The 12,504-nt window shown below is 31.5% G+C and overlaps 1 protein-coding gene across 2 annotated transcripts in view; it reads right to left on the bottom strand.

The window, feature by feature from the left end:
- Positions 1-834: 834 nt before the first annotated feature.
- The window catches only part of Mcr (macroglobulin complement-related), a 132,206-nt gene continuing 120,536 nt past the window's right edge, over positions 835-12,504 (bottom strand). For both annotated transcript variants that reach the window (XM_087160811.1, XM_087160812.1), the window contains exons 30-36: positions 11,503-11,689; positions 9,501-9,730; positions 7,297-7,458; positions 7,022-7,215; positions 6,053-6,227; positions 3,883-3,988; positions 835-2,721 (exon numbers count right to left, since the gene is read on the bottom strand). In XM_087160811.1, coding sequence (XP_087016937.1) covers positions 2,534-2,721; positions 3,883-3,988; positions 6,053-6,227; positions 7,022-7,215; positions 7,297-7,458; positions 9,501-9,730; positions 11,503-11,689 — 1,242 coding nt within the window. In that variant the 3' untranslated portion in view covers positions 835-2,533. The remainder of the gene's footprint in view (positions 2,722-3,882; positions 3,989-6,052; positions 6,228-7,021; positions 7,216-7,296; positions 7,459-9,500; positions 9,731-11,502; positions 11,690-12,504) is intronic.

The following is a 12,504-nucleotide window of genomic DNA, read 5'->3' as shown; positions in this document are numbered from 1 at the left end:
CTAAATAAAAATAGTATTTTCTGCCATTCTTTAAAACTTGGATTTTAGGAAGTTAATGTGGCAAAAAGTATCAATTCCGAGAGTTTTTTTTCCTATTTTCTCCCTTTGTTTAGCATTCTTTTAAATGATGGTAAAAGATAAGGAAAAAAACCCTCTAAGAATTGATACTTTTTGTGTATTGATACTCTATCCCCTTAGCCAAGATCCAAGTACCATGATTTGAAAGAATGCAAAAAAAAAAAAAAAAAAAAAAAAATCGCATATGCGGGTTTACTTTCTTCTAATCTACACATTTCTAAATAAAACTAACATTTTCCGTCATTCTTTAAAGCTCGGATCTCAGGAGGTTAAGGTGGCAAAAAGTATAAATTCTGAGAGTTTTTTTTTCTCTTTTCCCCCCCTTGCATTTTACATTCTTTTAAATGATGGTAAAAGACAAGGAAATAAAAAACACAAAAAACCCTCTTAGAATCGATACTTTTTGTTGTCGTAACTTCCTGAGGTTCAGAATTTAAAGAATGGCAGCAAATGTGATTTTTGCTCAGAAATGCGTAAATCAGAAGATTGTAAACCAGTAAATACGACAAAATATTATTAAAAAACACTCAATTATAATTTACATTATTTAGTCATTTTTATTTCCGACATGAAAAAAGATAAATTTCAATATTTAGCATATTTTTATTGTGTGTTCTTTCCTACTTTAATCTTGAAACAAAATCCATTCAACTTAAATAATTAGATATTTACGTGCCATTAAACTGCCCAAAAAGTAGTAAGAATCAAATTTTTTTTAATCATTCTAATATTTGAAAGAAAAAGTAATAAAAAAAATTTTAAGTTATAAAAAGCATTTATTAAAGATTTAATTTACTTCATTAAGTACAGCATTTCACATAAAATAGAAATGAAACAAATATACCATCCAACAAAACATAATTCATAAAAAATATAAAACTAAACACATTTTCCAAAAATAAAAATACAAATCAGATCTGTCCAGCTGTATACACCGGTATAAATTGTAAAAAACAAATTATTATCTTCTATTTATATTAAAATGGATTTTAGATGAACACAAGACTAGGAGATTTATAAAATAAAAATACATAAAATGAACAAATAAAAGGTCACTCTTCTGAGACTGATAAGCACAATAGCATTATAGATTTTTTTTCAAATTCTAAAAACAAAACGTGTATGTATGAAACTTAATAACATTTAAAATTAAATCAAATTCATTATTTCTTAATTAAAATTTTTTTTATCTTCAATGTTTGAAGAATTTGTAACTGTCACTTAAACTATTGTATTCATAGAGATTTAGAAGATAACAATTACATCGTTTGATTGATATTTATCCAAGGCGTTCTGTAATTACCTCGCTTAATATTTAGTATCCTTGTCAAAAATCACCAAATTAATATAAGTGAAATCACTATCATAATCACAATCACTTTTATATTTTTAAATCACTTAATATAATAGCAAGTATGTATAAGTGATAAAAATGCAAAAACTTAAACAAAATCTAACCAATGACAACTGAGGAATGTGAGATTAAAAATATGAAGAGTAATTTGTTTGCACCTTGAAGCTTGAAAGTTTTTCTAATAGCTACATTTCACCTCCTTTTACTTCTTCTGACATTTGAAATTTCTTTTCTTTTTTTATTTTGATCAGCCTTAATGATTAGTCAAAATGTTTAAACATTTTTTTTAGATATTAAATTTTGAATTTGTCGACTCATAGTTTTCAATTTCATTTTTTACAAAGACTCCTAAAAGGAATATAAATAGCTGTCGCTAAAGAACACCCTTTGTCTATTCACCTCAGTTCGCAAATAAAGAAAAAGTCAGTATTTTTACCAGATCCAAATTCGAGTGGCTTTAAAAAATTTAAACGTTTTTCAGCCTACACAACTGTCTTGTATTTGCTTAAACTGTCTATAATTTTGCAGACAAGTCTTTTGTAAATAAATAAACATTAAAAAATAAGTGCTTAACTTTTAAGTGAATGTTTAAGGGGTTAAAAATAGCAAGAAAAATTGCAGCTAAAAAAGAAAAAAAAAACAATATTCTTTCCAAGTTTTAAAACAAAACTAATGCAAAACAAATTTTTAACACAGTTCAAAATTTGTAAATCGTGCTATAATTACAATGAAACAATAAAATAAATGCAAATTCATCGTACCTACAAAATATATTTACAACTTTAACCCACATGATAGAATTTTAAACATATATACAAACACAACCTATGCAAAAGTATTATACTTTTTTGATTTTCTTTTTGGAATTTGTGAAAACACCCAATATCTCTGATGAACTTGTACAGCAAGAAATGAGTAACTTCTCACAATGTTGCCACACGTGGTAACTAAACTAATAAAATTATGTCAATGAGTAATTTTAGGAAAGCTTATCACAGTCTAATAAGGTCCAGATCCTAAATATTTACCACGAAGTATCCTAAAACGATCTCTTTGATAATTTGTTCACTTCAGTTCGATTAACTAAGTAATTTTATTTTCCTAAATGGACATATTTCTGTATAAGATGAACCATGAGAAAATGGACGCCAAAAGGATGATGGGACTAGAAACAACGATGCTGCTCCAACTGAAGATAGGACAGTAAGGGCACTGATAAGACCCACAAACTTGGCAGATGCTGAGCACGAACAAATTGTATACATCGAACATCGTTTCGTTAAATCGCTCTGAAATAGAACAATAAAAAGTAAATAAAATAATGTCACATAGGCAAGAACAATAAATTAAAAAGTTTATACTTAATGGGCCATAACCGGCAGAGTTATATCGTTATTTTTAAATTTTGTGTGCCAACTAATTTCATTGGTGCAATAAAGAAGGTTCGGTAATCGATACCGATCTTAATATATACATTTTAAAATACTTGCTAAAATGAAATAAAATACGATTTTTTCAAAATTCGATATCTCAGAAACTATTCGACCGAATTCACTCAATTTTTGTATTTTGTCATTTAATATTGTATTCTTTAAAATTATTTAAAAAGCTGATTACTTTACAATATTTTTCCGATTAATATTGAATAAAATAATAAATATGTACTAAAAATATTTCCTTTCGTAGAAAAAATTTTTGATAAACAAATTTTAGAGTAGTGTTCAATAATTGTTCCATTCGCTTCAAAAGTTCTCGAGATATGACACAATATGCAAAAAAAAAAAAAAAAAAAAAAAAAAAAAAAAAAATAATAAATAAACATTAAGGGTTCAAAATTTTGGAGAACCTTCGTGACAAAATTATTGGGACCATATTTCCCAGATTGCAGCTACTCCCCGTACCCGTCGAAAAAAAGGTACTAAAGAAAGGTACTAGAGAAAGTACGTTTTATTGACTGATTTCGTAACTTAAATTGTCGTCTACACTAATACATTAGCATTTGAGGTCACACCCCAGACCTCACTTTAAGATTGAGTTGTGGAATGTGAATTGATATTCAGCGTGGTCCGTTTTTCATTTTGCGTACTGTTTTTAAGTAGATGTATTTTTTTATGTAAATTAAAAATTATATGTTAAAGATAGACTTCATAGAAAACTTTAATTTTTACTCGCGTCCCCAAATAGACGCACTGTTAAAAAAGCTTTAATATATAAAATAGTATCACTTGAAACTAGCCTTTAGTAAAATAACTAACTAGTCCTTAATAAAGTAACTGAAAATCTGAATAAACTGAAACTGAACAGAAATGATTTTAAAAAATGAATGCTTATCGAAAGATTACGATTTGTAATTTAATTAGTGTTAACATAAATGATATAAATTGATTTCTTTTTCTAAACATAACTGGCATCTACATAACATAACTGGCAGATATATTTTAATTACTCACCTGGTGCGTAGTAATCATATACTCGCACAGGTAACCATCTAGTCATGTTTGCAACAGGGTACCACCTCTGAATTTTGAAAGACACACATGTACTATGTTGATCAAGCTTTATGAAAAAAAAAGAAAACAGTTACCAATGAAACATGATATTTAAATATTTTATTAGATAATAGTTATAATGGTCTTGTAGCTAGCAATTTGCCAAATTAAAAGAACACAATTAATGCAAACTAGGTTTCACATGGATGTGTAACAATACATACGTATATGTGACCGGCAAAGTATGAAATATGAGAAGTATTACATACTTTGTCTAGGCATTCTATATAAAGCCGGATGCTATCTAGGCAAAGTATGAAATAAACGTCCTGATGAGGTTATTATGTAAATGATGTGCATGTTACTGTGAATGACCGAAATCGGTGGTTGTTGACTTTCACCAGTGAATGTTGACAATCACAAAATCGCTTTGGTGAATGTCCGAAATATTTATTACATCCGATTTCATATTAATTTAAGCGTGGATATAATTACATTTATTCGATATTTTAATACTTACTGACAATATATAAGAATAGAAGAAACATCAGTGTAGGGTATACCGGGCAGTGGCCCTTGACCTTAAAAAAACATCAGTGTAGGGTATACCGGGCAATGACACTTGACCTTAAAAAAACCATTTCCCGGTATATCCTACACTGATGTTTTTTTAAGGTCAAGGATCACTGTCCGGTATACATTTGCCCTGTATACCCTACACTGATCTTTTTTTAAGGTCGAGGGCCACTGCCCGGTATACATTTGACCGATCCTCCAAACACTTATGTTTCTTCTAATCTATCGTCAGTAAGCATTAAAATATAGAATAAATGTAATTATATCCACGAATAAATAAATATCAAATCGGATGTAATAAATATTTCGGACATTCACCAAAGCGACTATGTGATTGTCAACATTCATCGGTGAAAGTCAACAACCACCGATTTCGGTCATTCACAGTAACATGCACATCATTTATATAACCTCATCAGGACGTTTATTTCATACTTTGCTTAAATAGCATCCGGCATTATATATAATGCCGGATTTCATACTTTGTCGGTAACATATATAATAAATACCAGGAATAATAGTGATTTCTTTAAAATTATTTTTTACAGCAATCTCGTTTTCCCACCAAACGCTATTTAAAACAGAGGTAGCGGATTCGAATCAAAACGTAACCATGGTTGTGTAATAGTAAAACAGTTAACTTGATACAGCTCTCACGATATTTCACAAATGCGGCAACTAGTCATATCCATTCATCGAATTCTATCCCTGATAAAATTCTGGTGAAGAAGTATTGTGGCGTAACTACCACTACAATTATTAAACATCAATTCACTATTATATAAATCATGCTAACTCAGTTAACCTTGACGTACCTTTTGACAGATAAAGGATAACATGGGCGATATCTCGTTTTCCCACACACTCTGGAACCTACTCAGCTTAAGGTCGGTGGTTACTAGCTTAAGATAGAAGTTATAACGGCATGAGCACAATCCTAAACATACTTTTTCAGTTTATAACAGCCGACCCATTTTTGGGTTTACGACTACTAAACTCCGTAGCCTTGTAATTTTGAACCTAATTCAGGAGTAAAGGGAACTCCTGGATCAAGTATTGAGAGATTGCCTTCGTGGAGGACTTATTGATGGAACTAACCCACATTTACGTAATAGGGCGAGGAAAACCGCGAAAACCTCTCACTTTTAGCCCGACGGCAAGGGGACTCTAACCCATGATTCGTCTTCAATTAAGGATATTTTACGTCAGCACTGTGGTCGGTGCAAACGGGTTGCGGAATTCGTACCGACCAGTCATCGCTGGGATTCGAACCCGGTTCACCTCATTGGATGGAGAACGCTCTATCCCCATGGTTCATCTAAACATATTGCTTCAATCCTGCCATTGGTCTCTAAACTGTGCCACCTTAACATCCATGACCCCCTTGATGCGGGAATGCTTGAATTTCAGTTAGTACTTAGAATAGAGGGGAAAATGTAAATGTGTAAACCTTATGAGGCACACGGCTTATTTAAACTTTTTTTTGACAACATTTGGCTAATTGCTAGCTGAAAAAATAAAGGAAAATGTCAAAAAGTGAATAACAGTTACTTACATAGTTAAAATAAAAAGAGACTTTTCTCTCATCGTAACGAGCCTCTCTGAGATTCCTAACTCTTCCGGAGTGTACATAAGTATCCAAGTCTTGTTGCTGAATGACATATCCTGTCGGTATACTGACTTCCAGTACTGCCATACCACTCTTTTCACTTTCTTCTAAGTAAGTCCACCTTAAAGAACAAAAGTTATTATTTAGATGCTGTTATTTAAATTTGTTATTTAGATGCTGTTGGCGATCGAAATGGGCTACAGGTGGCGTAGAGCAGAACTCTTTTCCTATGGCAACATTTCACATGCTTTCACCCTTAGCGTGTGGAGAATCATAGGAGAAGGAAGTACGTTAGTTTCATTCTTGATTTTTAAATAGATTAAAAAATTTCAAGTTCGGAAACTATTTATGTACTCTGAGAACTATATTAAATATAGTTCTAAAAGAAAGCATCGTGGAAGTTGAAATAAATTTTCTTTGAAGATAAATACGAAAAATATTAAGAAAAGGGAAAGTATAGAATCGGAGTAAAAAAAAAATTTTTTTTTTTGCAGTTAAACACGAAAAATATTAAGAAAGGGGAAATTATCGTAGTACCGTAAAACTGAGAAGAGGTGGAGAGAGAAGGGGGAAGGGTCAAGACATAGAACCGGTGTTTTCCCCAGGTTGCCTATTCGAGCATTGAGATCGCGAATAAATGTTAAAAAACTTGAGAAAAATGAAAATTTTAATTTTTTAATCAAGAAAAAGTAGTGTTTTTTATTTTTAAAATATAGGCCTAATAAAAATTCGATTTTGCAAATCGGTGATAAAAATGGCTTTTGCATGTTTCGGTATTGTAAAGATTCCATTCCTGCAGATTTGATTTTCAAAAACAGCTGATTTTATAATGTGGGGATTTTTTTTTCGGCGTATTAATTTTCTAATCTTAATTTGAATAATAATAATAAAAAAAAAAAAAAAACTCATGCATACCTTTGACATGAACTGATTTCAATATGGGAGCTATTTCGTCCGTAGTAGTAACCTCTCACTTGGAGGGCGAACGCTTCCACTGGGGGAGGTGTTTGTAAGTGAGGCCAGTCCACATTGTACTGGATCGACAATTGAACTAAAGCAACTCCCGATCCTTGAGCTCGCACGAGAACAACGCCCCAAGCATTATCAATCTGTAATGAAATACAATAATGACGTTAATAATGTTAAATTTAAAAATTAAAAAAAAAACACTCCTGGAAATCTTTACTTACTTCAAATTTCTGTTGCTTTGATAGATTATCATCTCCTATGTGCAACTGTTTCACGAAGCCAGGTACTGATGGTACTTCGATGGTAACTGTTACATCAACAACATCACGTATACGAGACTGGATTGCATGTTCTATTAATGCCTGCATTGCAACTATAGAATCCTAACGTTCGAAAACACAGTGACTATTCAATAAATTGTGAAATCATGTAAAAGGTAAAATTATGAATTTATATTAAATATCGATTTAGAAGATAGCAATAGACTACATTTTTCAATATAAAATGAGATTTATTATTTATTTTATTTTCTATATTATGACTAATTAGTAATCTCTTAATGGATGATAACTATCCTAATAGATGATAACTATCTTAATAGATGATAACTATCCTTGCATTCAAGTTATGTATTAAAAGTCTAATAGTTTCATTTTTTACTATTAATAAAAACGAAATTAAACGCTTATGTCATTAAACCCATCAATAAATCATAACTAAATGAGAAGATTGATACTAAATAATTTAAATATAAGCCATAGAATACTAAAATTAGTTTTTAATAACGTATTTATTTAAAACAATGTTAAGCAGACAGATAGCATAAAACATATATTAGACCAAGTGAGTCTTAATTAGTTATGGATTGATTACGCCAACCATGTACTATGGGCATCAGTATTATTATTTTACAGTCGAACTAGTTTATTTTGGGTAAGGATTTAGTAAAGATAATTTTAATAAATGATTAATTTACTGTTATAAAGACCTAAATGAAACCCTGTTTCTACGAGCACAACGCATATTTAATAAAAAGTTTTTCCTAAACCTCTTGAAAATTATTTTAGTGGAGCTGTCAGAAAACACACGACTATTCATAGAAATTTCATTCTTCATGAAAGCGTTTTAAAAACATTCTTTTATTTTACTAGTTCAAAATTTGTTTATCAATAAAAGAATAGTAAAGAGAAATTATGTAGTTCCGCAGATAACTTTCAGGGCTGCCAACTTACGCTAGTAAAAATTTATTCTTGTGTTAGCTGTTTATGTGCATTATTTATTATTCATTTAAACTTGTTTTTCACACCATTACATATAAATGAGTTAAATGTTCATAAGCAATGCCACTTTGTTCAACCTCTTTCGTATTGAGGCTTTTAAAATGTTAGCAAAATTACAAAAAATTCTAAAAGCTTTGGTTTTTTTTAATGTCTCTACTCTATAAAATATTTTGCAAAAAGCGTAGTAGTTGGTAGGCCTGAACTTGCCATGAATCGCACAATAGCAATAATTAATAAAATATGTTATGTAGATCAATAAATCGACTATTGCCCATGTGTTTGTGTGCCTAATCAAATGCTATACGCTGTTGCAAGTTAAGAAAAAACCATTATCCCAATGGAGAGAGCCTGTTTACATCAAAGTGCACGCTAAATGTTCGCCAAGCTCCAAGCGAAGCGAATATCAACATCGCCAACTCTTGAAACGACGTAGCACGGCCTTTTTTATGCTTATAAAAAATAGCACGATTGATTCTGTCCGATGAGTTTTACTTTAAAGAACTTTTAATTTTGTTTTGAGAGCATATTTATATAATTTGATATCTAAATAAAACGGAACTATTTGCAGTCGCGGATGATTACTTAAATCCTATAACGCAATGGTCTTTTCTTAACTTGCAACGGAGTGATAGTAAAACGCAGAATTTGATATTAATAGGGAAGAAACAACTAAATAAACTCCGTCTACAGCACGAAAACAAAGACAATACATTTGACAAAAAATTATAATTTTTTTTATAATTAATAGGTGTTTACCGTATTGAAGTAATAATATTTTTCGTAGTATGTGTATTATCGTGATATTGCTCAGGGAAAAAAAAAACTTTATTTACAGTGTAAAAAAATAAAAAATGAAAAAAAGTAAGCTGCCTTTAAACTTTTTCTAGTTCATTTTTGTGATTTTGTGAATCTGATTTCCTTTCAATGAATGAAAAGAATTGGAGATCAAAGATAAATCGGAAGTCGTTATGGAGAAATATTCAGAGGAAGGCATTGGCCCACATTGGGCTGTCTGGCCAGCTATGATGATAATGATGATGACTATTTTAATTAAATCTATGATATTAACAAAGATTTTCAGATCAGCCACTTGTTTTTGTAAAGGTTTATTTTAAATGTTGTTAATAAAATAAAATCTTATTTACCTGAGTGGAAGCCCATCCACCAACTGTCAGTCTTTGTGAGTTCAACCATTCAACAATCTCCCTTTGTATGACAGCATTCCGTTCAACGTGTACCAAGAGACCGTATCCAGTGGCCTCTATACTAGAAGCATCATACTTATCTGGTAGACGAGAGATTATGTAGGGACGGGTGTTTTCGATTTTGACTGTTTGTCCTTTCACTCTTTCGCGACCCCAATAACGCATTCCACCTAGAACATCGAAGGAACATTGTTAAAAAGACGTTTTTTAATCAAAATTTTATCTTAAACTGCAATGTAGAGAAAAAAAGAATGGTTGGTGTCTTATGCCACTTGCCAATACTTTTTTTTTTTATTTCCAATGAGCTGGGATTCAATTCAATTATGGGATCGAACCCGCAAACTTGTGCTCAGAAGGCCGACGACAAACCAACTGCGCCACCCAGCCACACTTGCCAATACTAATAAACCTATTTTAAGGAAGAGGGGAGGGCTTTTCCCTGTTTTCCAGTGGCGCCATCTATGGTCAAGAATTCAACTTCTGCTTCATACATGCGTAGCAGCCCGTTTTACAAGGAGCACACATTCACACACCATCCATCCATCCGCAGATCGTAATTTTGACCTGAACTAGCACGATCAATATCAGATCCAGTACCTTTAGAGGTATTGATTTATTATGAGAACTTGGTGGACTTTGTGACCCTACTAGATTTTTTTTTTAGAACCGTCGTTGAACAGCAGACCTAAATTTTTAATTTACGATTACCAATATTCAACTCAGTACCGCCAGTGATATTGATTTGTGATGGAAACTTGGAGGATTTTGTGACCCCGACAGACTTAACGTACACCAGTCACCATTTAGTACACGGAGATTCTTCAGCCGGCGGGATTCAAGCTCGAGAATCCAACGCCTTACCAACCAGGTTATCCTGGCCCTACCCAAGAGATTTATCAAGCACCAGTCAACATTTTGTACATGGCGAGTCTTCATCCGGAGGGGATCGAACACATGACTCCTTGGACATGGGCCCAACGACCTACCAACCAGGCTATCCTGGCCCAGAAAAAAATTAAATTTTAATTCAAAAATATAAAAAGCATTGAGACTTAATATGCGAAAAAAATAAGAGCACTTTGATCTACCATACATAGACAGTAAACGCGCAATAGTTTTTCTGATAAAACATTTCCCCCATTCATTTCTATTTCATTAAAATTTAAAATTAAAAATTTAACATTTTTTTTCATTTGTGTTCATTAGAATTTAACATTTGTCGAAGACTTTCGAAAATTGGCAAGTACTTTTAATGCTTGGGTAATAATTTGAAATCCTTAGCGCGGGCCCTGCGTTTAAAGAAAACTAAAAAGTTTTAGCAGGTACTATAGATTTCCGCCACTTGGTGGCTAACTATTGCACTATTATCAGGCTTCTGTTTAGAAGAAATTTGGGTCTGTTAACGGACCCTTCACAAAATATCTTTTCATAAAAACGGACTCTTCACAAATTTGTTTATTTTCATTATTGTTTTGTTAATCGAATGAACCCTTTCCAGGAAGGGGGGGGGGGAAGAAAGACAGATGTAAACGAATTAAATTTTGTCTTCGGCAGACGCTTCTTCCTTTAGTCGTCCGAAATTAATATTCCGCGTTCAGCAGTATAGGCCAAATACCAAATATTTATATGTTGCATCGCTAATTAAGTAGCTGCAATTGCTGTTTATTTTTTAAAATTTAATTTTTTTAATTATAGTTTTACAGTGTTGAGCATAATCTTGTATGTCTTAACAATTTAAAAACTTATTGAAAAAGTTTTTCTGCAATAACGGACCCTATTTGCACAAATTCGTAAAAGCGGACCCTGGTTGAAAGAATGTGACTTAACGTTTATTTTATATTCACAAATTACGAGTAATTTTTTTCACAATTTTACAAAAACGGACCTTTCACAAAATGTCTGGACAGACCCCTGATTATAATAACGAAGAGATAAAACTTACTCTCTTCTCTCATTCTTGAATCCAGAAAGTTGAGTGCTTCATTAGCATCAGGACTGTTGGCCATAGTTAAGGCATAGGTTGAGATGGCAAGTTCATAAGGATCTGGTAAATCTCGTACTAGATGCAGAGCTCGCTCCAGATACTTTTGGGCTTGCCGTCTAGCAGTGGATATTCTGGACCCAACATCCTGTGACATGAAGCAGATTAATATGCTGAAGACATATATTTTACGTTCAATACAAATTCGATAACTAACATAACTGCATGCCTATCTGTCACAAGATGTTACCAAAAGAAGTAAATAAAGCATTCTTTGAAAGAATAATGTGTCACGTATTTAAACTAAGTTATGCAGTGAATGGTCATTTTAATATACAGAGTTTACTGTAGTTGCCCTTGATATATATTTTTAGAAAGAAAGATGAAATAAAAAATCTATACATTAAGAGGCGAAAATTAGTATTTAAGGAAAAAATTCACCATCGAAATTTGTCAAATCACTAATGAAAGAAACGGTAAAAGCATCTAAGCCAGTTTGATTGCCTGTAAAATCATAAGGGTGTTTTTAATAATTGACTTTCGACTGCTCTTTGCGTTTTTATAAAAAATCAAATAGTTTTTGATGTTTTTATTTCCAATTATTTAATACAATTTTTTCCCCAAGGATCTTAAAAATCTATGCGATCATAATACAATTCTTTGCGACCACATACAATTCTTTAAAATCATTTAAATTATCACATGTGTGATTCATCAATTTCTTTTAATAATTTTATTGTAATTACATGTATTTGTATTTCTCCTTATCATAAAAAATGTAAATTTTGGAAGAAAATAATAAAATTAATACATAAAAATTAAACAACAAAACTATGACTATATATTATTTAAAATACATCGTTTGTAATACTTATAAACTTTAAAGCATTTTTATTAAAAAAAATTATCGACTATAGTAATAAACTTTTGAATGATTTTAAGCTAAGTAAAGTTTATATATTA

This window comes from Parasteatoda tepidariorum, chromosome 4, assembly GCF_982258835.1.
Source record: "Parasteatoda tepidariorum strain Cologne lab strain chromosome 4, Ptep-v5.0, whole genome shotgun sequence".
Classification (NCBI taxonomy): Eukaryota; Metazoa; Arthropoda; class Arachnida; order Araneae; family Theridiidae; genus Parasteatoda; species Parasteatoda tepidariorum.
Note: the sequence above shows the minus strand (reverse complement) of the source record. Positions and strands in the feature narration are given on the sequence as shown.